Source organism: Chrysochloris asiatica, unplaced genomic scaffold, assembly GCF_000296735.1.
Source record: "Chrysochloris asiatica unplaced genomic scaffold, ChrAsi1.0 scaffold00020, whole genome shotgun sequence".
Lineage (NCBI taxonomy): Eukaryota > Metazoa > Chordata > Mammalia > Afrosoricida > Chrysochloridae > Chrysochloris > Chrysochloris asiatica.
The window spans coordinates 18,420,767-18,445,322 of NW_006408538.1; the positions used below are offsets into that span (position 1 = coordinate 18,420,767).

The 24,556-nt window shown below is 51.5% G+C and overlaps 2 protein-coding genes across 3 annotated transcripts; one reads left to right on the forward strand and one right to left on the reverse strand.

Annotated features, from left to right (window-relative positions):
• The first annotated feature begins 3,967 nt into the window (after nucleotides 1–3,967).
• ZSWIM8 (zinc finger, SWIM-type containing 8) lies at nucleotides 3,968–17,884 on the forward strand. 2 transcript variants are annotated; one of them, XM_006835901.1, is made up of 26 exons: nucleotides 3,968–4,424; nucleotides 6,457–6,610; nucleotides 6,839–6,933; nucleotides 7,114–7,286; nucleotides 7,459–7,566; nucleotides 7,698–7,779; nucleotides 7,899–8,019; nucleotides 8,459–8,660; nucleotides 8,804–8,979; nucleotides 9,319–10,315; nucleotides 11,076–11,207; nucleotides 11,352–11,531; nucleotides 11,633–11,816; nucleotides 12,007–12,105; nucleotides 12,605–12,729; nucleotides 13,342–13,582; nucleotides 13,674–13,832; nucleotides 13,929–14,157; nucleotides 14,333–14,622; nucleotides 14,767–14,990; nucleotides 15,492–15,980; nucleotides 16,166–16,349; nucleotides 16,449–16,625; nucleotides 16,733–16,852; nucleotides 17,105–17,283; nucleotides 17,419–17,884. In XM_006835901.1, exons 1-26 carry the CDS (start codon nucleotides 4,217–4,219, stop codon nucleotides 17,620–17,622), a joined length of 5,532 nt encoding a protein of 1,843 aa, XP_006835964.1. In that variant the 5' UTR covers nucleotides 3,968–4,216; the 3' UTR covers nucleotides 17,623–17,884. The 2 variants fall into 2 exon arrangements, with proteins under 2 accessions (XP_006835964.1, XP_006835963.1); XM_006835900.1 differs by having other exon boundaries at nucleotides 4,217–4,424; nucleotides 16,166–16,325; nucleotides 17,173–17,283; nucleotides 17,419–17,864.
• Nucleotides 17,885–18,231: 347 nt separating this feature from the next.
• NDST2 (N-deacetylase/N-sulfotransferase (heparan glucosaminyl) 2) lies at nucleotides 18,232–23,450 on the reverse strand. Its single transcript, XM_006835902.1, has 13 exons — nucleotides 22,452–23,450; nucleotides 22,212–22,299; nucleotides 21,746–21,900; nucleotides 21,403–21,588; nucleotides 20,939–21,067; nucleotides 20,652–20,834; nucleotides 20,467–20,563; nucleotides 19,787–19,910; nucleotides 19,507–19,681; nucleotides 19,202–19,372; nucleotides 18,975–19,084; nucleotides 18,678–18,780; nucleotides 18,232–18,591 (listed from the first exon to the last, which is right to left on the reverse strand). Exons 1-13 carry the CDS (start codon nucleotides 23,448–23,450, stop codon nucleotides 18,466–18,468), a joined length of 2,646 nt encoding a protein of 881 aa, XP_006835965.1. The 3' UTR covers nucleotides 18,232–18,465.
• Nucleotides 23,451–24,556: the final 1,106 nt, after the last annotated feature.

A 24,556-nucleotide genomic window follows, 5' to 3' on the forward strand; every position in this document is an offset into this window, starting at 1 on the left:
AAGTGGAGTCATTTTCAGTGACTGGACAATAGTTTCCGAGAACTATGTGCCGGGTATTAATAGGCAAAACACTTTTTCACTCTTTGGAATCATGGTCTGGTGGTAGTTATGATTTAACTTGAAATAAAATCCACTGAAGAGGACTTGGTCTTTAGTTGTAGTTTGGATACCCTCTCCAAACTCGAACCCAGCATCTTCCCCTAGACACTGCAAGCCCTTCACTCCTTTTTATTCTGCTCCTTCATTTGGCGCAGGAGCAGAATAAAAACTTTTGCCTTTTCCTGTATTTGAAGTTCCTTTAAACCTATTAGTGCCCTTGTCTTTGGATACACTAGGGATGTTGAAGTTCGCCTGTTTCAGTGCTTTTTACCATCACATCTTAAGTATTTAGTGACTGCATATTTTTTGTAAAACCCATGCACCATTCTCCCTGAATCATCAGAAGTTCACACTGGTGACCTGAAGTTTCTACAAATGTGTTTCATTTTGCCACCACTGTGTAAAAATTACATTTTAAAATGTTACACATTCATAAATGTGAAAATTGTATTAAAAAATAATCTTTTAACTTTTCTTAAAAAAATCAAAACATCTGAAAATACTGACTGGTCCCTTATTCCTGTCTGACATCAATCAGGTAGAGTCTGTTATGTTTTGTCCCCACTCTCCAGTCACCTTGTCATTCCCTGTACTCTTCCAAATGATGAAATGAGAATTAGTTGGTGGTTTTCTTCTGCATCATTTAGTCCACTTCTCACTGACGTTATCCTTCTGGTCACTGACCACTGACGGCATTTACTTTTGTGAGCACCCTCATTCCTCTACCAAGTCATTCCTTTCTCCCTCCCACAGGGTCACTATGAGCCCAAACAAAAGCTACAGTGATGCATTTTTTGGTTTTCATACTCTAAATCCTCTGTCATCAAGTTGGTTCCAACTCACAGCAAACCTATAGGACAGGGTAGAACTGTCTCATAGGGTTTCCAACTGCCTCAGAGTTCCATAAATTCTTTATTGAAGCAGATTGCGACAGCTTTCAATCGTCAAGTTCGAACTGCCAACCTTTGGATAGCAGCTGAGTGCTTTAGCCTGTGTACCACCAGGACTCATCTTTCACAGTAGGAACTATTCTGTAGCATTTTAGGTATACTCTGCGCTTTCAGGCATATTTGAGTTAACTTTACAGCATAAAACACAGGACAAAGGGACAGACGTTAACACTCCAGCAAGATAGATTAAGATAAAGGAGGCTCCTTGCCTTGCCTCCCTGGCTCCCCTCTATGCTCCTCATATCCCATGAGTAGAGAGCACTGGGTGGTACCTAGTTCTGTAAGCAGAACCTTTTAGTTACCAGAAGAGCACAGTGCTCAAGTAGTTTATACTAGGAGTGGTTTTTTTTAATCTTTAAAAACTTTTTCTTTCTTTCTTTTTTTTTTTGTTGAGCATATATACAGCAAAACACCAACTCAACAATATCTACATATACAATTCAGTGATAATGATTACATTCTTGGGCAACCAACCATTTTTGCCCTCCTTTTCTGAGTTCCACCTCCATAACTATTGACCTCTTAAGCAGAGGTCAATAGACTCACCATAAGAGGTCTTTCAACTTGCATACAACTCAATCATTAGCAATGTTGTTAAGTGCCTTCCAGTTGGTTCCAACTCAGGGACACAATAGGGTTTCTGAGGCTTTTAAAATCTTTTGGGGAGTGAAAGCTTCATCTTTCTCCGGTGGAGCGACTGGTGGGCTTGAACCACAGACCTTGTGGTTTTCAGTCCAGTGCTTATCGTATGGAGCCATCACACTCTATATTAGCAATGTTGTTGTTGTTGTTAAGTGCCGTCGAGTCGGTTCCGACCCATAGCGACCCTGTACAGGGTTTCCAAGGGTGTAAATCCTTACGGGAGTAGAAAGCCTCATCTTTCTCCCGCGGAGCAGCTGGTAGTTTCGAACCACTGACCTTAAGATTCGCAGCCCGATTCGTAACCACTACGCTACCAGAGCTCCTTATCTATCTGATAAAGTGGTTGCGAGTTGGGCTAACCTTAAGGTCAGCAATTCAAAACTACCAGCTGTTCCATGGGAGAAAGATGAGGCTTTCTGCTCCCGTAAAGATTTACAGCCTTGGAAATCTTATGCAGGATCGCTATGAGTCAGAACCAACTCCATGGCACATCATCTGAAATCACAGTATTTTCATATATTACAGTTGGTTTCAAATAAAATGTATTTTTATCACTAGCTTCAAAATTATTATTATAATTTCACTTGCTAGTTACTGTTGTTTTTGGATGCCATAAAGTCAGTTCCGATTTATAGTGCCCCTATGTACAACAGAATGAAACTGCCCAATTCTGCGCCATCTTCATAGTTGGCCATTATTGCAGCCACTATGTCCACCTATGTTATATCCTTGAGGGTCTTCCTCTTTTTCATTTACACTCTACAAGTATGCTGTCTACCTCCAAGAACTTCCTAGTAACATGTTCAAAGATGATAAGACTGTCTCACCATCCTTGTTTCTAAAGAACACTCTGGTTGTACTCCTCCCAACTTTTTGCTAACTTTCAACATAATTATTTCCTTTGTAAGTCTTTTATTTTGTGTACTTACAATATTACAAGCGTGGGGGATCTGTAAGATAAGCAATGGACTACAAACTACAAGGTCAGTAATTTGAGTTCATCAGCTGCTCCACTGGAGAAAGATGAGACTTTCTGCTTTGCAAAAATGCAGCCTCAGAACCGATTTTGTTGTTAAGTGTCCACTCGATGACATCGAACTACAACATTTATAATATTAATCTTAGAAAGGGAGTCTATGGGCTTCATCAGACTGCCAGAAGACAAAAGGCCTCGCTGACAACCATCTTCAGAAACCAAAAGCTGCCTTTTCCTATTGCTTCGCCAATTATTTGGTGCTTTCGAGTTGATTCACAGTGACCTTATACACAACAAATCAAAACACTACCTGGTCTTGTGCCATCCTCACAATTGTTACACTTGAGTCTACTGCTGATGCCACCTGTGGCAATTCAGCTCGTTGGGGGTTGTCCTCTTTTTCTCTTTTGTTGTTGTAGCGACCCCTGTATATATAAGATTTCCGACCCTGTATATATAAAATTTCCGAGGAATGGCTGGTGGATTTGAATTGCTGATCTTGTGGTTAATTGTCATCCTACTTAACCTACAATGCCACACCAGGACTTTGCCAATTGTTATTAAGTGCCAAGGAGTTGGTTCTGACTCAGTGACACAGGATTTCTGAGACTTTAAAACTTTGCTGGAGCAGAAAGCCTCATCTATTTCCAGTGGAGCGACTGGTGAATTTGAACTTCTGACCTTGTGGTTCTCAGTGCAGTGTGTAGCGTAGTGGTTACGACTTGGGCTGCTAACCTCAAGTAACAGTTCGAAACTACCGGCCTTTTCGCTGGAGAAAGAAGGCTTTCTGCTCCCGTAAAGATTTACAGCCTCGGAAACGTTGTGCCGGTCTCTATGAGTCGGATCAACTCCACAGCACCCTACCAAAGGTCTTCTGGAATGTAGGCTTTCTGGACTACAACGCCCAGAAGGTGATGCGGCACAGGGCCTATCGGGAGTTAGGACAATAACAGCATCCAATGGTTCCGGTGCTGTCTCTTGACAGCCTACCATTCCCGGCATGCATGGCGGCTGTTTATCTCTTGAGGCTATTTTGGACGCCGAGTTACTGCTGGGATCTGTAGTAGTTTCGTATACCTTTGGGAGGGTGGCTTCCTCTCATGGAGTCCCAGGGTGGATTCGAAGAAGAAAAAAAACCCAGGAAATGCTACAACTAAACAAACATGTCCACTACATCCGCCCGTACCGAGTCTGAATCCCAAGCGCGCGAGGGCGGAAGTGGTAGCGGCTGGCGCGGCCGGAAGTTCAGATCAGCTGATGGGGGAGGCGGTGCCGCTGCGGCTGAGAGGCCCCGGCCGCTGAGCGCCTCGTCCGGGCCCAGAGTCTCGGAGACTGGCCACAATCTCTGTTCGTACCTCACTGTTGGGCGAGGCCCAGTCTCGTGTATTTCCTCGGCCTGATCTCCTTGCCCGGGACGGCCGCCCTGAGTGCCCCGGCCACCCCCAGCCCCGGCTCGCCCCTCAGGCTCCGGGCCTCCCCTCAGTCCCCGGCCGGCGGCCCAGGCCCCGGCTCCGTGGGGGGGGACCCGGCTCCGGGGGGTGCGGGCCCCATGGAGCTGATGTTTGCGGAATGGGAAGACGGAGAGCGCTTCTCATTCGAGGATTCGGACCGCTTTGAGGAGGATTCTCTCTGTTCTTTCATCTCGGAGGCCGAGAGCCTCTGCCAGAACTGGCGGGGATGGCGCAAACAGTCCGCGGGGCCGAATTCTCCCACTGGCGGCGGTGCTGGAGGTGGCAGTGGCGGTACCAGAATGCGAGGTGAGGGTGGTGGTTGGAGGGGCTGTCTCAGACCAGGAGCTGTCCCAGGCATAGAACGCACTTCTGGCCTCGCGTTTCCGGCCTTCCTGGGTGGGCTGGCGTCAGACCAGGCATTCTGGGGGCCTGGGCCGACTCGTTCGCTTGTCTTCTCCACTGCAGCGCGCGCGGCGCGTGTCTGTGTGTCTGTGTGTGCGCTAGGAGGAGGGCAGGGAAAGGCTGTGGTGGACAGGATTAGCGATGGAAAGTCGATCTTTTGTTGTGCCTTTGCATAAGAACTGGGCTAAGAGCGAAAACGCCTGTCTCGTAGTTTGGCATGCATAACGGAGTTCAGCCCCGAGACAAGCCAGAAAGTAGAACAGAGAATGTGGGGAAGGGGCCAGATTGTCGCCGGAAGTGCTGAAGAAGTGACCATATTTAGGTGTCACCCATTGCAAAGTGCAATGGGAGGTTCTTGCTTCGGAGCTCTAGTCTGATCCCAGCTGCACCCAGGATGGCTCTCTCCCGGCGCCAGGTGGTGGGGACTGGCCCGGGAGAGGACGCGCTGTGCTGGAGTTTCGACCCGAGCCTTGTCTCCTGGTCAGTTGAGCATTTGTCCGAAGCCACGACTCGGGGAACTGGAGGGAGCCTTAGACTGCGCTCCTGTGGGACCTGGGGACGAGTGGAGGTAATCGATTCAGGAATTTGCGTCTGAAGAACTTTCCCTGATTTTCTCTGGGAGTTTCTGTCCTCCTTGGGCCAGTCAGCGAAGAAACTGCCTAGTGCTGTGAGGAAGTTGGCTCTTTAGTAACTAGAGAGGATGAAGGGGGGGAGAGTGTTGAGGAGGAGAAGCTTCCCAAGCTCAGGGCTCGCCCCCCTTGGCCTGCCTTCCTCCTGGCTTGGGCCCCAGTGCAGGTTGGGCTTCTTCAGCTTCCTGCGTTCAGCACTTGCGGAGTGGGATTTGTGCGATTTTACTTGGTCCATTTCCAGACTGCCCAGTTGAGGTTTCTGGAGCCCCTTTAGGACAGAGAGAAACTTCCACGTGTCACTCTAGGAATGATGGGATTCAGCTTTATGGGAACTATAGCACATGCCCTGTGTGCGCACACACACACACACTCAGATTGTGACCCACTTCACTATGGCTCATCCTGTGGCCTCCCTGCATTTTTTATATTTGCGTGTGTGGGTTGCCTTGATAAGATTCTCAATGAATTGGTATCTGCCTGAACAAATGAAAATCTGAAAAAGCATGTCATGTTTTCTTTCCCCTGGACCCCCCTCAGTTCCTTATTAAGGTCTATTTGCTTGTTTGAAGGTTCCTTTCATTTCCATGATTTTCTAATCTGCCCGGGAATTGGGTGAGATGTGCAGTCTGTATTCTGTCATTATTGTTTTTCTATTAAAACAGCGTGGAGAATTTTCTTGAGTGGTAACGCCATCGTACTCAGGGGATTCCCCAGCAGCAGCTAGGTTCCCTTGGGATAAGAAGTCAGCTCCCCACTAGGGCTTCCACTGTGGGAAGTCTGGGTTCAGGTGTGCCAAACGCAGGGCAAATTTCTTGCTTTCTTTTGGAGATCCTTAACTCCTCTGGACCCTGTCCATCTCCCCTTCTTGGGGACTTGGAGTTAGTTAGAGAAAAAGGGTAGTAAAAAAGGCAATCAGAGAACAGCATGCTAGAAGGGACATTGACAGTGTAATAATAATCTAAAATGTTTAAACATGTGAGCAATTAGAGGCAAAGCTTTGTGGGAGTGGTCACTTGTTCTGGTCCTGGAACACATCTGTCTGGCTAGGAATTTCCTGGGATATGCCTGGTGTCTTCTTTTCTAGCCTTTAGGCAGAAGGTCCAGATCCCCTGCTTTCCCCAGAAGGAGTCTTTAGGGTTAACATATACTTGCAGGAGGTTCCTTGGATTTTCATCAAGTTTTATGCTTTTTTTTTTTTCCACAGTGAAGGTAAGGCTCAGGATGTGGTACTGGCATTGGTGCCAAGTAATCATGCCCCCTGTTCATTTTCTCTCCTCCCCTCACTACCCCAACTTTTGTTTCTCAAGATGGACTGGTGATCCCACTGGTGGAGTTATCAGCAAAACAGGTGGCATTTCATATCCCGTTTGAAGTGGTAGAGAAAGTTTACCCTCCTGTGCCCGAGCAGCTACAACTCCGAATTGCGTTTTGGAGCTTCCCTGAGAATGAAGAGGACATTCGGTGAGATGGATAGGGTGGGGAATGGGGTCTTGATATGTCACACTGCTGGGGTACCCCCCAGAACAAAGCAGATGTTGTATTTGGGACTGTGGTGAGAGGAAGACAGGGAGAGGAGGAGGAAGTACTTGGGATTTTCCCAAAGTGGGAGTTCCCTTGAGGAGACTGCTCAGGACCTTGTGGTCTCTGACAGGATCTGTGCAATCTGTGTATCCTCTTCTTTACTCCCAGGCTGTATTCCTGCTTGGCCAACGGCAGTGCAGATGAGTTCCAGAGAGGGGATCAGCTCTTCCGCATGAGGGCTGTAAAGGACCCCCTGCAGATAGGTGAGGGTTTCATCATGCTCTGACGCATACTGTGCGCCTCTCACTCCCTGTGTTATGAGTTCAGGACCTCCTGCAGAAGCTGGAGCAGGTTGTTTGTGTCTCTTTCCAGCCATGTGTTAAACCTGCAGGGCCAGGGTCAAGGGCAAAGTCTTCTCCCTGACCAAGCCCATGTCTCCCCAGGCTTCCACCTGAGTGCTACAGTGGTCCCTCCTCAGATGGTCCCCCCCAAGGGGGCCTACAACGTGGCTGTGATGTTCGACCGCTGCCGGGTCACTTCCTGCAGCTGCACCTGTGGCGCTGGGGCCAAATGGTGTACCCATGTCGTGGCACTCTGTCTCTTCCGCATTCACAATGTGAGCATCTCCCAAATTTTCCTCAGCCCTCTCCCATACTCATCCTTCCTTTCTGTGTGGCCTGCCTGGTTAACAGTGTAAGCCCTGTCGCCTCTCCTACACTGCCTCTTTGTTTCCAGCTCTCAGTCACCTTTATTCAGACTGCTTCCTTTCTCTCCATGTCCCCCTTCAGGCATCTGCAGTCTGTCTGCGTGCCCCTGTCTCAGAGTCCTTGTCTCGACTACAGAGGGACCAGTTGCAGAAGTTTGCTCAGTACCTCATTAGTGAGCTCCCTCAGCAGGTGAGTGAAGTTGGCAAACCCTTTCACCCAAAAGCTCCAGCAGGTCTTCGGATAAGCCTTCCTGTTAGGCTCAGGTCCCTTGGGTTCACCTATGTTTTGTTCTCTTGGCCATTGTTCCTTTCTTCTTTCAGATCCTTCCCACAGCCCAGCGTCTCCTGGATGAACTCCTTTCCTCCCAGTCAACAGCCATCAATACAGTGTGTGGAGCCCCAGGTGAGCATGGTGGGGAAGAAAGAAAGCCAGTAGTACAGAGCTTTCTAAAGGCTTGCTGTTGTCAGGCAAATCTGGGTCTCTATCTCTCAAGTGACTGACTGTCTGCCTGTCACCCCCAGACCCTACAGCTGGACCCTCGGCTTCAGACCAGAGTACTTGGTACTTAGATGAGTCGACACTCACTGACAACATCAAGAAGACCCTGCACAAGTTCTGTGGCCCCTCCCCTGTGGTCTTCAGGTAACTGGGACCTCTTCATCCCTGTCTGTGGTGGAAGGGAGCATCCCTCGGGTTGTAGAACCTTGTTAAGTTCATGTCTGTTTCTTTGATTTTTTATTCCCTGCACTGGCACAGTGCATGCCACACAGAAGATATTTGATAGTCAGTGGATGAAGATAATCTTATATAGTCACCGACCCTTTGAGAGGTGCAGAGAGAGAGTCATAGTTTTTGTCATGGTCATCCTTTTTTCCCATACTGTGATGAAAGCCCTGTTGCACTTTCATCAGCTTTATCAAGGCATCTTGTTGTTAAGTACTGTTGAGTTGATTCCAGTTCTTAGTGATGGGTTTGAACAGCTGACTTTGTGGTTCTCAGTCCAGTGTTGATCCTACAGTGCCACACCAGGAGTCCAAAGGGCATCTTAGGGACATCCTTCTATACTCTGCTCTTTTTGCAGTGATGTGAACTCCATGTATCTGTCTTCCACGGAACCTCCAGCTGCTGCTGAATGGGCATGTCTGCTACGCCCTCTGAGGGGCCGGGAGCCAGAGGGCGTCTGGAACCTGCTTAGCATCGTGCGGGAGATGTTCAAGCGGAGGGACAGCAATGCTGCTCCTTTGTTAGAAATCCTTACTGACCAATGCCTCACTTATGAACAGGTAGATTTAATCTCCCCAGAGTCAGGGGGCCCTGTGGTGGCTCATTGCCTTCCTCTCTTCACCTGCCTCCCCTCTTTCTGGTGAGGGCTGCTTCTGTTTTCCCAGGGCTACTTGGTACATCTCATAGCCTTTTCTGTTTCTAGATAACAGGTTGGTGGTACAGTGTGCGCACCTCAGCCTCACACAGCAGCGCCAGTGGGCACACAGGCCGTAGCAATGGGCAGTCAGAGGTGGCAGCCCATGCATGTGCCAGCATGTGTGATGAGATGGTCACACTGTGGAGGCTGGCTGTGTTGGATCCTGCACTCAGCCCTCAGCGGTGAGTCTCCTCACTTACCACAGCACTGAGACTAGGACAGACCAGGACTTCATTTCTTGGTGCATGTCCAAGGGGGGAATGGGAGGTGCTGAGCACTAGGGTAGTCAGTGGTTTGTGAGGCCTTTTCCTGAGAGACATTCTTCCTTTCCTTCCTAAAACAGCACCCACTTTCCAAAAACCATGAGCTTTGGAGGGATGTCTAAGGGGATGGCCCAATAAGTGCTTTCCTGCATTCTTTCCCTGCATCCTTCTCCTGGGCATATACCTACTCCATTCCCGGCTTTCCCTTCTCCGTACAGAATCTTGCCCCCAGCAGCTTCCTGCCCCTTGTTCCCACAGCCGCCGGGAATTGTGTGCGCAGCTGCGCCAGTGGCAATTCAAGGTGATTGAGAACGTGAAGCGGGGGCAGCACAAGAAGACACTGGAGCGGCTCTTCCCTGGCTTCCGGCCAGCAGTGGAGGCCTGCTACTTTAACTGGGAAGAGGCCTACCCACTTCCTGGTGTCACCTACAGTGGTACTGACCGGAAGCTTGCACTGTGCTGGGCCAGGGCCCTCCCCCCACGTCCAGGTGTCTCTCGATCTGGGGGCCTGGAGGAAGCCCGGGACCGGTCTCGACCTCTTCCTGCTGAGGCAACTGTGCGGCCCAAAGATCCTGGGGCCAAGCGGAAGGGATTGGGTGAGGGGGTCGCCTCAGCACAGCGGGGTCCTCGCCGCCTCTCAACTGAGGGGGGAGACAAGGCCCTCCATAAGATGGGTACTGGTGGGGGCAAAGCCAAGTCGTTGGGTGGGGCTGGCAGTGGGGGCAAGGGCTCAGCAGGCGGCAGTGGGAGCAAGCAACGGCTGAGCAGTGAAGACAGCTCCCTGGAACCTGACCTGGCGGAGATGAACCTGGACGACAGCAGCCTGGCTCTGGGTGCCGAGGCTAGCACTTTTGGAGGATTCCCAGAGAGCCCTCCACCTTGCCCTCCTCCTGCTGGCACCCGAGGCCCTTCCACCTTCCTTCCTGATCCTCCAGATACGTATGAAGAAGATGGTGGCGTATACTTCTCAGAAGGGCCTGAGCCTCCCATAGCCTCTGCCGGCCCCCCAAGCCTACTGCCTGGGAAAGTCTGTACACAGGACGACCTCCCTTCCACAGATGAGAGTGGCAACGGTCTCCCAAAAACCAAAGAGGCAGTCCCTGCAGTTGGAGAGGAGGATGATGACTACCAAGCTTATTATCTGAATGCCCAGGATGGGGCTGGGGGCGAGGAAGAGAAGACAGAGGGTGGGGCTGGGGAGGAACATGACCTGTTTGCTGGGCTGAAGCCGCTGGAACAGGAGAGCCGTATGGAGGTGAGGAAACTGAGGAAGCTGAGAAAGAAAGGGCTGGTGCTTCTTAGCCACAGCTGGGAGGGTCTATCTGGCTCTAGCTGGAAGTGCCAGAATTCACCTGAGAACCCTGTAGTAGGCTAACTGGCCTCTACTTGCAGGCCATTCTCATTCCTGCTGCTTCCATATTGATTGTTCTCAAATTACTGATTGTATCACTCTCCTGCTTAAAACTCTTCAGTGGTTTCCCATTGCTCCCCTAGAATCAAAGTGAAGGTCCTTGGCATGACCTGCAAGGCTCTGCTTGATGTGGACTTTGCTAGCTTCTCCAGTCTCATGTAGCTACTCGATCCCATATACTCCATTCAGCTGAACCACTCCTAAAGCTTGCCATGGTGTCTCTGGATCCATACTTTTGCAAAGATTGGCATTTCTGCCTTGTATAGCCCTCTCCACCCCTTGCCTGGTTAGCTCTTTAACTCCTTTTTTAGGTCTAGAAACCCTAGCAGTTTCTTCTCTAGGAAGCCTTAACCTGATACGGCTCCTCTGTACCAAGTCCCAGTGAGTAGTCTACCTACCTGCTCTGCTGAATTTCCCCAGCAGTAATTGGCATCACACTGTCTCTGTCTCTCTAACCAAACCCATTCTGTGGTACACTCAGGATCAGGTATAATAGGGCCCAGCATATACAAGTCATAAACAAGGGATATTTGTGAGTGAGCCTGTTGTCCTGCCCCTGGCAGTAGGCCTTCAATTTTTTGTCTGGTGCCTGTGCCCTCTCCAGGTATTATTTGCCTGTGCTGAGGCCCTGCATGCGCATGGCTACAGCAATGAGGCCTCCCGCCTCACTGTGGAGCTTGCCCAGGACCTGCTAGCCAACCCACCCGACCTCAAGGTAGAGCCGCCCCCTGCTAAGGTAAGAGAGAAGCTATCCCCTTCCCTCTCCATTCCCACTTAACCCTGACCGTCTCCTATGCCCCACCCCATGAGAGAACCTCCTCCTTCCTGTCTCATGGTGAGTCTAGCTCATCTGCCTGCCTTCCTGTGCTTCCCTTTCTAGGGCAAGAAGAACAAGGTATCAACGAGCCGTCAGACCTGGGTGGCCACCAACACCCTAACTAAGGCAGCCTTCCTGTTGACAGTGCTGAGTGAGCGCCCAGAGCATCACAACCTGGCCTTCCGAGTTGGCATGTTTGCCTTGGAGCTACAGCGGCCGCCAGCTTCTACCAAGGCCTTGGAGGTCAGAAGTTTTCTCTGAGCCCTGTACCTCATTTCCCTCTGAGTTTTGTACTTCGATCTTCACTGAGGTACTGAAGGTCTGAGCACCTTCCTGTGCCCTAGGTGAAACTGGCATACCAAGAGTCTGAGGTGGCTGCCCTGCTCAAGAAGATCCCTCTGGGGCCGGGGGAGATGAGTACCATGAGAGGCCGGGCAGAAGAGCTCCGGGAGGGGACACTTTGTGACTATCGGCCTGTGTTGCCTCTTATGTTGGCCAGTTTCATTTTTGATGTCCTCTGTGCTCCAGGTATGGTGCTGGGCTCTTCAGCAAGTGGGGAACTGGGTAAGGGTAGCTTTCATTAAAAACCAAGAGCCCCAAGGCTGTGAATCACTTTTAAGACCCATTAGGTAGCTTCCTGGGCATGTCAGTGATGATACAGATCTTGGTTTCCTTTTCATTCTTTTCCATGACACTTCTCATTCCATCTTTCATTCAGTGGTTTCTCCCACGGGTTCCCGACCCCCAAGTCGCAACTGGAATAATGAGATGCCTGGTGATGAGGAGCTGGGATTTGAAGCAGCAGTTGCTGCCTTGGGTGAGTGTGTTAGTATCTTGAAAACACCCAGAGCCTTGAAGAGATGAGACCTGGGCTCTGGTTCTGAAGGGCTCATGTGGTAATGAAGAGCCAGGATAATGTGTCTGAGCCAACTAGTGCCTATGAGAGAGTCAAGGATTCAGGGCAAACTTGTATGTTGTGGTTCGTGGGTATTCTAAAGGCAGCAGAACACAAATCTAGAGAAAGTCCTCAGGGAGGTGATAAAATCTGGAACGTGAGTTAAATGGCCAGTAAGTTCTAGATAGAGGGAACACAGCAGCAATCAAGTCTTCGTGACAGTGAGGCACCCAACCTTCCTAAAACTGATGGGTGCATGTTGGCGAGGTAGCATGAGCCATAGCAGGCTTTTAAAAGCACAGTAGGATGTAATAGGTAACGGGACCTTCCATAAGTGATGTGGACTGCACCAAGATGAACCTTTACTGTCCTGGCCATTACGGTGATTGTCAATCCCCAGGAGGCTCCCTTCTTCTCACAGGCATGAAAACAACAGTGAGTGAGGCAGAGCATCCCCTCCTCTGTGAGGGGACACGCCGTGAGAAGGGTGACCTGGCGTTGGTACTCATGATCACCTATAAGGATGACCAGGCCAAGCTCAAGAAGGTAAGGGACTAAGGGACTGGGCTTTTGACAGGCAGAGAGACAGGTTTGCCATCTCTGCTCAGGGAGCTCTCAGTACAATGAGAAAAGCACTAGTCTACCTGTAGGAGTAAGTGGGGAATCTAGGGAGACCTCATGAAGAACAAGGGAAACCAGTGATTGCTAGAGGAGTGCTTGGGCATGCGGTGAAGAGAAGAAACAGGACAGCAAGTCCCTCATTTCAGTATTGGATACCCACATATTCAGCCCTGTGTTAACTGTTAGGGAAGATATACCAAGTTACATAAACCAGCACCTGTCTTCTACCAGGTTAGCCTACACCAGCCTACCAGTTGCCATCAAGCTAACTCCAATTTATACAGATCCCATGTGTGTCAGAGTAGATCTGTGTTCCGTAGGGTTTCCAGTAGCTGATTTTTAAAAAGCAGACCATCAAGCCTTTCTTCCAAAGCACCTCTACTCAGAGGTACATGAACCTCCAATCTTTCGGTTAATAGCCAAGCACATTAACTGCTTGCACTAGCCAGGTTATCTCTTGAGGATGCTACAATGAGAAGGGAAATCATGAAGTCAGAAGATAAAGGTGCTTCCTGTCTTTGCTTCTCTGTCCTCCAGATCTTAGACAAACTCTTGGACCGAGAGAGCCAGACCCACAAGCCACAAACACTGAGTTCGTTCTACTCATCAAGCCGTCCAGCCACAGCCAGCCAGAGGTCTCCTTCAAAACATGGAGGCCCATCTGCTCCTGGGACTCTACAGCCATTGACCTCAGGCTCTGCAGGGCCTGCTCAGCCAGGGGGTGTGACAGGGGCCGGGCCAGCCCCCACTGAGGGCTTCACAGAGAAAAACATACCTGGTGAGGTGGGGGCACTGGCTAGGGGGATGGTGGAGCGCCGTGTTGGGATTCCCTTTCCTGGGTTTATCCCAATCCCGTTTCCTTTACCTAGAGAGTTCCCCACATTCCCCCTGTGAGGGTCTCCCATCTGAGGCAGCTCTGACCCCAAGGCCAGAGGGGAAGGTTCCAAGCCGCCTGGCACTTGGCAGTCGCGGAGGCTACAATGGACGAGGCTGGGGCTCCCCAGGGCGGCCTAAGAAGAAGCACACAGGTATGTCAACTGCTGCGATGGCTTGGAGGGAAGGTACTCCTGAATGCTAGAGTCTGCTAATCTGACTTCTGGGATGGACTTGTCTTGGGGGTTTAGGCATGGCCAGCATTGACAGCAGTGCCCCTGAAACAACATCGGATAGCTCTCCTACTCTAAGCCGGAGACCACTTCGAGGGGGCTGGGCCCCCACTTCCTGGGGTCGAGGGCAGGACAGTGACAGCATTAGCAGCTCTTCCTCGGACTCTCTGGGCTCTTCGTCCTCCAGTGGAAGTCGCCGGGCCAGTGCCAGTGGAGGGGCCCGGGCCAAGACGGTTGAAGTTGGCAGGTCAGTGGGAAGAAGTACCCATCTCCTTGATCTGGCTGGTCCTCAGCCATATCCCTAAGTATAACTAACCTTTGTCCCCCAGTGTCCCCACCTACCCTGGTCCTTCGTCATCTACCCACACAACATCTATTTCAGAAAAATCCCAATTCCCATCCCTACCACCTTGCCCCTTCAGGTACAAGGGCCGACGCCCCGAGAGTCATGCCCCTCATGTACCCAATCAGCCATCAGAGGCGGCTGCACACTTCTACTTTGAACTGGCCAAGACAGTGCTGATCAAGGCAGGGGGCAACAGCAGCACCTCCATCTTCACACATCCCTCCTCCTCAGGGGGCCACCAGGGTCCTCACCGCAATCTGCACCTTTGCGCCTTCGAGATTGGGCTTTATGCCCTTGGCCTGCACAACTTTGTTTCTCCCAACTGGCTCTCCCGTACCTATTCTTCCCACGTTTCCTGGATTACAGGTAAATCTACTGTCCTGGTTTGGGCATAAAAGGGGGATTAGTTGATGAAATTGGAGCCTTACTGATCTGATAGAAAAGATCATTCTCACTCTCCAGTGGTGCCCATTCTAAAATCCACTCTGGTTTTCTCTCCTCTCCCCGAAGGCCAGGCTATGGAGATTGGCAGCGCAGCCCTGACCATCCTGGTAGAATGCTGGGATGGGCACCTGACGCCCCCTGAAGTTGCATCCCTGGCTGACAGGGCATCACGGGCAAGAGACTCCAATATGGTGAGGGCAGCAGCGGAACTAGCCCTCAGCTGCCTGCCTCATGCTCATGCGTTGAACCCCAACGAGATCCAGCGGGCCCTGGTACAGTGCAAGGAGCAGGTATTTCTACAGGCAATCTGGGAACCTGCTGTGGGACATCTGGAGATGGGGTGGTTGGACATGGGAAAAGATGAGGACCCAGCTCTTGATTCCCATGTCCTGGAATTTACAAACTATGCAGGCTTGTTAATGTGCTTTCACTTCCATAATTACCTTTTTCTTTACAACTCTGAGGTTAGGATTATTCCAGTTTGACAGGTAAGAAAATGGAGGCCCATAGATTAGGGATGTAATACTTAGGGAAGGCCTCAGGGAAATGATGGGACTTGGATAGGAAGGGTGGTTCAATTCATCTGGAACTAGGACTATGACCTGGACCTTGATTTCCAGTTGGTCAGCAAGTCCCTATGTAGCACCTGTGTAGCACTAGCACTGGCCCTGTCTGCTGATGCCTCCCAGGGAATCAGCCACCTCTGATGGAGATGTTAGCATGTCTTCTATAAGTGTATTGGAATGTGGGGTGAAGTCTTTCCCCCTAACTCTCTGCACCTTCCCTTCCAGGATAACCTGATGTTGGAGAAGGCCTGTATGGCAGTGGAAGAGGCGGCTAAGGGTGGAGGCGTGTACCCCGAAGTGTTGTTTGAGGTTGCTCACCAGTGGTTCTGGCTGTATGAGCAAACAGCAGGTGGCTCATCCACAGCTCGGGAAGGGGCTACAAGTTGCAGTGCCAGTGGGATCAGGGCAGCTGGGGAGGCTGGGCGGGGGCTGCCTGAGGGCAGGGGGGGCCCAGGGACTGAGTCAGCTACAGTGGCGGCGGCAGCAGTGACAGCAGCAGCCACAGTGGTGCCAGTCATCTCAGTGGGGTCCAGTTTATATCCAGGTCCAGGACTGGGGCACGGTCACTCCCCTGGCCTGCACCCCTACACTGCTCTACAGCCCCACCTGCCCTGCAGCCCTCAATACCTCACCCACCCAGCTCACCCGGCCCACCCCATGCCTCACATGCCCCGGCCTGCCGTCTTCCCTGTGCCCAGCTCTGCGTACCCACAGGTGAGGCGAGTGTTTGATTGGGGGTGGGAGTTTACGGGGAGCTGAGGAGTGGATCCTCTGGGTGAAGGGGTCCGAGAGTCCAGGGGATCCCACCCTACTAAGACATGCAGTGACACTCAGTTGTGGGATGAAGGGAGTCACAGTATATAGAAGCTGTTTTCCTTTCTTCCTCCTCTGTCCTCTAGGGTGTGCATCCTGCATTCCTGGGGGCTCAGTACCCCTACTCAGTGACTGCCCCCTCACTTGCTGCCACTGCTGTGTCTTTCCCCGTCCCCTCCATGGCACCCATCACAGTACATCCCTACCACACAGAGCCAGGGCTTCCACTGCCCACCAGTGTGGCCTGTGAGTTGTGGGGACAGGGAGCAGGTGAATGGAGGGGAGGCACATTGGACAGGGAGGCGGGAGGGAAGCTTCTCTGTCCTTCGGGCTCTGGAGTTTCTCACGTGGCTTTCATTCCACCCTCAGTGAGCAGTGTCCATCCAGCTTCTACGTTTCCAGCCATCCAGGGTGCCTCGCTGCCTGCCCTGACCACACAGCCCAGCCCTCTGGTGAGCGGGGGCTTCCCACCCCCTGAGGAGGAGACGCACAGCCAACCTGTCAACCCACACAGCTTACATCACCTGCACGCTGCCTACCGTGTTGGTGAGAGAGGGGCCCTTTCTGTGCCTCTGCCGTTTATTTACTGTGCGGTCACATACCCACGTGTCTGGGTAGAGGACAAAGAGAAGGTATCTGCCCTTCTCTTCCAGGAATGCTGGCACTGGAGATGCTGGGTCGCCGGGCACACAACGATCACCCCAACAACTTCTCCCGCTCCCCCCCCTACACTGATGATGTCAAATGGTTGCTGGGGCTGGCAGCAAAGCTGGGTAACACCTCCCCTCCCCAGGACCATTGTTCCCCCCTCACCTGCTCCCCCCAACTTCCTATCCCAGACCTCCTTCCTAGCTCTTGCTGAGTTGAGGCCTTGGTCGGGTATGTGTGCGTGCGCGGGGGGTGGGGGCACCTCAGCTCCTGGGGTGGAGGGAGGCTCTCTGCCAGGCCAGAGCTGAGAGAGAAAAGTTGGGTCCCTAGGGCAGAGGTGGCCACCCCCGTCTCATGCCCCTCCCCCTGCCCCCCAGGAGTGAACTACGTGCACCAGTTCTGTGTGGGGGCAGCCAAGGGGGTGCTGAGCCCGTTTGTGCTGCAGGAGATCGTCATGGAGACGCTGCAGCGACTGAGCCCCGCTCATGCCCACAACCACCTGCGTGCCCCGGCCTTCCACCAACTGGTGCAGCGTTGCCAGCAGGCATACATGCAGGTGACTATCCAGAAAGGATGGAGTAGGGTGGAGCATCTTTAGGGCCAGCAGGGAACAAACAGATCACCCAGTAGGCAAGGGTGGAGGGGCCCAGCCCTGAGCTTGGTGGTTCATCCTCCACACACCCTCCTCCAGTACATCCACCACCGCTTGATTCACCTGACCCCTGCCGACTACGACGACTTTGTGAATGCGATCCGCAGTGCCCGCAGCGCCTTCTGCCTGACACCCATGGGCATGATGCAGTTCAACGACATCCTGCAGAACCTCAAGCGCAGCAAACAGACCAAGGAGCTGTGGCAGCGGGTCTCACTGGAGATGACCACCTTCTCCCCCTGAGTCTGGCCCCTATAGGGCCCTATACTGGGACACAGGCCTGTGGCTATGGGGGGAGTGAATCTTGGCTGGACAGATCATCCCCACTCAATTCCCTGGTAACCCAGACTGGCAGCTGCTCTTGGGCTGTAGCTTGGGGCCAAGATGTCTCAGACCCTAGAAGCCTAGCGTTGGGTGAGACAGCCCTGTCTGGGAGGGGGCATTGGGTGGCCTCTGGTATTTATTTGGCATTTATAAATATATAAACTCCTTTTTTACTCTAGTCATCCTGGGCCTCTCCCTTATTTCCTTCCATTGCAGGGGAACCTTCAACCAAGGGTACAGAGTCTGCCACTTGCTTGTTTAAGTTTTTCCCACCAAGTGAGGCAGACAAAACAGAAAAATAAGGATGCTTTATTAAGGACATTTCTAGCCCACAGCTAGGGCTATACTCAGCTCTCTGAGCCACTGCCCGACCTCACCCCCATTCAATGTGAATGACATTAGGGAGGCCGGGCCACAGCAAGGGGTCCCTCCCATAGATGACAGAGAAATACTGCTGGGATGGATGAAGAGGGAAATCATTAATTAGACTAACGAATTCCCCTATATTCTGCCTGGACCAGCTCACTTCTCCCCAGACCATGGGTCAGAGGCACCTAGTACCATGATGGGGGTACTAAGGGAAGTCCACGTATTAGACCCCAGAGCTATGGGAAAAGGGATACCTTCTCACTCATCCCGGGTCTGTAGGCCACTGAGGTAGAAGGGGGAGGGGCCAGGCCACTCTAATCCCCCTTGTGGGTTCTGCTCTGGGCTTGTGCCTTAAGGAACAGGGGGCTTTTGCTGGTACAAGACACTAGGGTATTAACCCAGACTGGAATGTTGCAGTTCTTCCCGAAGCCACAAGGGCACTGGCTGTCCAAGCCGGCTCAGCAGCTTCGACAGCTCCAAATTTGGGTTCCGGAAAAAGTCCGTAAGGAAAAGGCGGGACTGATAGGAGAAAAATGAGGGCACATGTGGTAAGGAGTGGGACACAGAAGCAAATCTAATCTAGAGGCTGAGAGGCATTCACTTACCTCAGTGTCCATATCTGGGTACCTCCGGCCTTTGCTTTTCCCTAGACAGCGAGTCTTGCCACCTTCAAGCCTCTGGCACCAAAATCCCTTATCCTCATCAAACCTGCTCAACAGAAGATTTTGCTTCTGTCAAGAAAAGAAATCCCAGCCCCATAAATGCAAACCCCCCATCCAGCCCACAAGACACACACGTCTCTCCTGTAAGACAAAGGTAAACCCAGATCCCTTCCAAAGACAGACTCAATCAACTTCCCCACTTCCCCTAGAGTACTCCTGCTCTGGGTCATGCTCTCCCACCTGAGGGTCCGTGTGTAGTTCAAAAAGGGTGTGATACCCAGGAACTTCTGGATGCTCTCCATTGAGGCTGCTGGGTTGGTACGCAGCTCTTGCCCATCCATGATCAGCAACTAGGCAGACACAGGAATTCAGTTCTCTCTCTATTCCTTAGAAACCTCTCTCTGGGTTTCTGATGGGAAGAAGATGGGAATGGGAGCCCCAATGAAGGTTATACTGGTGAACTGTACCTGTCCAGAGGGGTAGTAAGCCAACCAGCGCTGTAGATGGGTAGAATAGTAGCCAGGGATAAGACAGCGGTTCTGCAGGGAGCGAAGTGCCAGGGGGGCCTGGGAGGAAGCTGAAATCACCTGGTAGAAGGTATAGTTCAGAGCAACTGGGTCTCCGTGTGCTCGCTGGTGCTGAAGGACAGGAGTAGGAAGAAGAGGATTGGGTACCCTTCAAGGCCCTAGGCTCCCTACTCTCACTGCTGTCTTCTTAAGCAGTCCCCACCTCCCTGCACCAAGCCCCAGTGTATCCCCAGCTTCAGGCACACCTGGTACCAGGAGTAGGCCCTGTCAGCAGGGTTGGTGAGCACAGTGATGATCTTGGCTCGTGGTAGAAGGGCAGCTCCCCGCCTTGGAACAACCTCTGAGTCAAAGTAGGTGGCACTTTTTTCAAATAGGAAGTCAGTGCTGGCATTGGAAGGGACAGGGAAGAAGTCCATGTACCTAGAAGTATCACAGAGGAGAGGCAGAGAAATAGAGAAGCAGGAATGGGGTAATCTGGGGAAGGGAGTGTTCTTCTGAGAAACCTTCCCAAGGGGTCTGTCTCACCAGTCAATGCCCTTGTGGTAATTAGGGCCATTGAAGAACTGAATCTCCTCAAAGGTGCTGGGGCTAGGGAAGCTACTAGTCACTGCTGGATGCAGGCTCAGGAAAAAGTGTACAGCTGTGGTCCCTAAGTGGGAGAGAAAGACCAGGCCATTGGAGAGAAACCAGCTCAGTATCATGAACCTGAAGGAGGCAAGGAAGTAACAATTCTGGATAGTGGTGGTGGTGGTTATGTGCTGTGGAGTCGGTTCTGACCCATAGTGACCCCGTACAGGGTTCTGAGGCTGTAAATCTTTACAAAAGCAGAAAGCCTCATCTTTCTCCCGCGGAGCAGCTGGTAGTTTCGAACTGCTGACCTTACGGTTCGCAACCCCATTCGTAACCACTAGGCCACCAGAGCTCCTTCTTCTGGATAGTAGAAAGTGCCAAATTAGAAGGAAAGTCTGAGACAGGCCTAGGGAAGGATTAAAACAGTTGCTGCTCTCAACTATGACTGTGCCTCAAAATCACTTGTAGATCTTTCAAACCAAACTCCACAGATGATTCTCATTGTGCAACCAAGGTTAAGAATCAAGGTGTCAGGAGACTAGATTAGTGAGTGGGTGGGATAAGAAGGGAGTTCCTTTGGAAAAAATCCTTTGGGTTTAAAGCAGGGCAAGAGAAACTGGCTAAGGATTATTTACCTGTCTTCTGGGGTCCCACAATGAGGAACTTGGGGAGTCGATCACAGGTTTTTTCCTTGGACCAAATATCTTTGTGCCGCTTGTCATCACAGGGATTCTGAAGAGAAGGCCAAGTATGAGATTAGGCCTAATCTCCTCTCTAAAACCAGCCCATCCTGTCCCTGGTCTGGCCCGAGGGGGCTTACCTGCCAAAGGGGGCTCCGCTCGTGAGGGAAGAGTTCAAAGTACTTTCGTGCGAGAGGGACTGGAGGAAGAGTTTGCAAGCGCAGCCGTGTCCAGCACTGGAGGAAGCGCACTAGGCTCTCAAAGGTGTATAGGCCCAGTCGGTCATTTCCATAATTTGACAGATGGGTCATAAAGATGCTGATCTGTAAACGAGTACTTGCATGTCAGATTTAGAGAGCCTTAGTGAGCAAAGTTCCTAGCCTGCAAACATCTTAGCTTTTGAATCCTCTGGCCCTTCCTCCCTTACCGGGTTAAGCAGCACAGTCAGAAACAGCTCTCCACCTCGGATGCTCCGGTCTAGCTCACGAGAGCCTCCGGGATACTCATTATAGAAGATTGTGTGAGTGAAGAGGCCACATGTCTGCCGAGGCAGTACCTGGAAGGGAAGAAAACCAGAGACTGATCAGAAGGAAAATGGTCCTGAGGCAATGGGATTCCCTGTAGAGAGGATTCAGTCTGAAGTTAGAGGGCCAAAAAGTCAAGTTTGAATCACAAGGTCGGCAATTCAAATTCACCGGCCACTCCTTGGAAAGTCTATACAGGGTTGCTATGAGTCAGAACCAACTCAACTCAAAGTCACTAAACAATACGCATTATGACTCTTCACTTCTCTACCCCTTATTATGTGGATGACCTTGGACTGGGAGTTGACACAGGTCATTGCAGGTTGGAGGCTATCTAAAGGTTGAGTTTGTTTGGGGAGTTCCTCACCATGATGTCATTGTGGATGAAGCCACGGCGGTAGCGCGCAGGGCGGAGATGGGGATACTCCTCAGTGCTGGTCACCTGGATGTCCCACACAGATTTCCAAGCCTCATAGAGTTGCGTGTGGATGGGGTACACACCCGAGTGGTGGGGGGCCACAGCATACCCCATATCCGTGGGAATCCCATGTTCCTGGGAATGGCATAGACTCTCACCAGGACCTGGTGAGGTTTAGGGAGTAGAGGGTAAAGAGGGTGGGGATGCCTCCACAGAAAGAAAAATATAGGGAAGATTAAAAGGAAGCACTGTCTTTGGAAGAAAGTATGAGGAAAGGATCCAAGGGTCTCACCAGAGCAAACTGTTTGTTGAGCCTCATCTGGTCAGCCAGCACGGAGCGATTGTGGAACAGGTGGGGCTGCATGTGGCTCCACATGTGGGGGAACCACCAGAACTCCTGGCGGTGCTTCAGCAGCATATCGTCCCCGGCATCCTCCTCCTCTGTCCCTGTAACCACACACTGACCACTGACCACCCACACGCTGATCATAGCCAGTCAGCCCCTGGGCCCTTCTTGGTTCTGTAACAGCGACCATCTTCCATCCCTGGGATATCACTGACACCCTACCCACCGAGGACTTTCTTAGCTTGCCCTCCATCACCCGTGATGACCTAAGTTCATACCCACCACTAGCTCCTCACACCAGTCTGACCCCAAACCGTACCCCTTCCTCCAACTTGTCAGTCGACAGCGATGGACAGTGATGGGACAGACCAAAGCATGACTGAATGCTGAAAGAGCAGGGGAATAGGCTCACCAGTATGATAGAACTTGCCCGAGAAGCCCAAGTTGAAGGTGAAGTTGGGGACTAGGGTCCTGAGTTTGTTCTGAGTGTTCAACAGGGCCTGGGAATGGTAGCATCAACATGAGAAAGCAGGAGAAAAATGAGAAGTAGCTCTTCCTGCCTGGCAAGCTCACAATCAAGGGCGTCTAACAGGACAGAACTTGAAATAGCTTCTAAGGGAAGAAAGGTGCATCAGGAACAAACAATACTGACCTCAACATCAGCCACTTTCATGCGGGTACCTTCCTTGCCCACAAAGATGTCATCGATGTCTACCAAGATGTAGCGATCAAGGTCCAAGCAGAGACGCTTGCCAGTGAGATAAGCAACAGCATCGACAAAGACAAGTTTGTGGAGCCAAAAGGAGAGGCCGTGGCCAAAAAGCACCCGCTGGATGCCATCATGCAGTCCTAGGTCCTGCACCACAGTGGGAAGCCGGGCCCGGCGAGGCACCAGTCCTGGCACAGGGAGCTCAGGTGGCCGGAGGCTGGCAAGAAGTACTGGTTCATATGTACTATGATTGAATTGGAAGATGGTCCAATCATCACCAGGCAGTGGCCCAGGTTCCAGGCGGCTGGGGCGTGTGAGATGCAGTAGCGGGGCAGAAGGATTAACTTGGTAGTCTCGGAGTCCCAAGTTTGAGTGTAGAAAAAGCGGAAAGCCCTTGAGCTGGGCACTCAGTAGGCTGTGCTCATGGGCTCGGAAAAAGCCAATGATGCCCACACCATACTCCACGCAGTACCGATCTAGCAGTTCCCGACTCAAGGCATCCAGGTTAACATACTTGAGCAAGTTCTCGTAAATGACCAAGACATAGCGGCCACGGGTATGATCAGTCAGTGTAGGCATGTCCCCTCTGCCAGGTGCCAGCTCAGTGCTGTATCGAAAACGACTAGATTCCAAGATAGCCACAATCTCCTGCCCTAACTGTGAGTACGCACTCTCCACAAACACAAGGACCACGGGCTCAGTTCGAGCTGTCTCTGGAGGCCTGGGAGGCCGGGGTGGGACTGGAGGTCGTGCAGGGCTAGAGGCCCCACCATTACTGCAGTCTCCCAAGGGCAAGGGCAAGGGTTCCTTAGCTTTAGGGCTGGTAGACACATAGTAAGCCAGGAAGCCCATGGAGCCCAGACTGAAAGCGATCAGCAGCAGTATGAGGCGGTGCAGTTCCAGCTGCCGAGCTGGGCGTACCACCTTCCACAGTGGGAACATGGCGGGCTAGGGACAGCAGGGAATGGGACCACCTCAGGAGATGGGAGGTAGGAGTTCTATACGCTGGGGCTCTCTTGAGAAGGTGGAAAGATGGAAAAAAATACAGGAAAGGGTGGACACAAGTCACCTTAATAAAAGACAGGGGAGGCAGAAGGGGCAGCACAGGGCAACTGGACAGAGTCCATTGGTCTCAGGTCACCATGGCCCCCTGGCCCATGGCTTCAGGCTGCAAATCTGGCTAAGCTCCACCTGAGGGCTTGGCTGAGCTCACATCAGAAGTCAGCAAAGTCCACGATCTTGGCTTCCACTATCTGAAAAACAAAGAACTTGATGGATTACTTCTCCCCTTGAAAATCTGTCATTAACCCATTTTCCTCCTCGCTCCATCTCTTACCTCCTGCTCACTGGATGATTTGTTGTCCAAAAACAAGCTCCTGTAGAAGAACACAAGGTAAGTCTTGTACTTTCATTTCACAGACCATTGTCTTTCTCAGAATACCGTCCAAATTCTCCTTCCGGAGCTAAGCTCAGAGCTGAAGCACGTATACTTAAGGGCTAGAAAAAGACAAATCTCCCATCAACAAGTGGCCAAACAGCTCAAAATGAACTGCCCTGAAAGAAGTTCCCAGCCCCTAGCAGTTACTCAGCTAGAAGGGCTCTGGTCTTTCTGTGATGTAAAGTCCTAAAAGTCTTGTGCTCCAACGAAATATCAGATTAAGAGGAAACCCATGAGCATGCTAATCTTTCTTATCGATCAATCTTAGCATCACAGCCTGACAGCACTAACGAATTCACAGTCAGGTGGACTCCACAGTAAGGGGGACGTTTACAGGAAAAAGATTCATTCTATTAGCGTCAAGAACTTAAGGACGGTTTTCGATTGCTTGTTAAAAATTACCCATCCCCTTCCCTTCACTGGGAGCCTTGGTGGTGCGGTGGTTAACTGTTCAGATGTTAAGTAAAAGATTGGCAGTTTGAACGCACCAACGGCTGGCTCCTCAGAAGAAAAGTGTGGCCATTTGCTTCTGTAACTAATGATAACAGTTGTTGTGAAGTGCCATCAAGTCAGTTCTGACCCACAGCGACCCAGTATAGGGTTCCCAAGG

What these genes read in the sequence shown, in the direction of transcription:
- ZSWIM8 (XM_006835900.1), top strand. Translation starts at nt 4,217, where the DNA reads ATGGAGCTGATGTTTGCGGAATGGGAAGACGGAGAGCGCTTCTCATTC. An exon ending in CACAGAGAAAAACATACCTG is followed by an intron (nt 13,583 to 13,673) that starts GTGAGGTGGGGG and finishes TCCTTTACCTAG; the next exon opens with AGAGTTCCCCACATTCCCCC. An exon ending in TGGTACAGTGCAAGGAGCAG is followed by an intron (nt 14,991 to 15,491) that starts GTATTTCTACAG and finishes CTTCCCTTCCAG; the next exon opens with GATAACCTGATGTTGGAGAA.
- NDST2 (XM_006835902.1), bottom strand. Translation starts at nt 23,450, where the DNA reads ATGTTCCCACTGTGGAAGGTGGTACGCCCAGCTCGGCAGCTGGAACTG. An exon ending in TCAACAAACAGTTTGCTCTG is followed by an intron (nt 21,589 to 21,745) that starts GTGAGACCCTTG and finishes TGCCATTCCCAG; the next exon opens with GAACATGGGATTCCCACGGA. An exon ending in TGACTGTGCTGCTTAACCCG is followed by an intron (nt 20,835 to 20,938) that starts GTAAGGGAGGAA and finishes ACTCGTTTACAG; the next exon opens with ATCAGCATCTTTATGACCCA.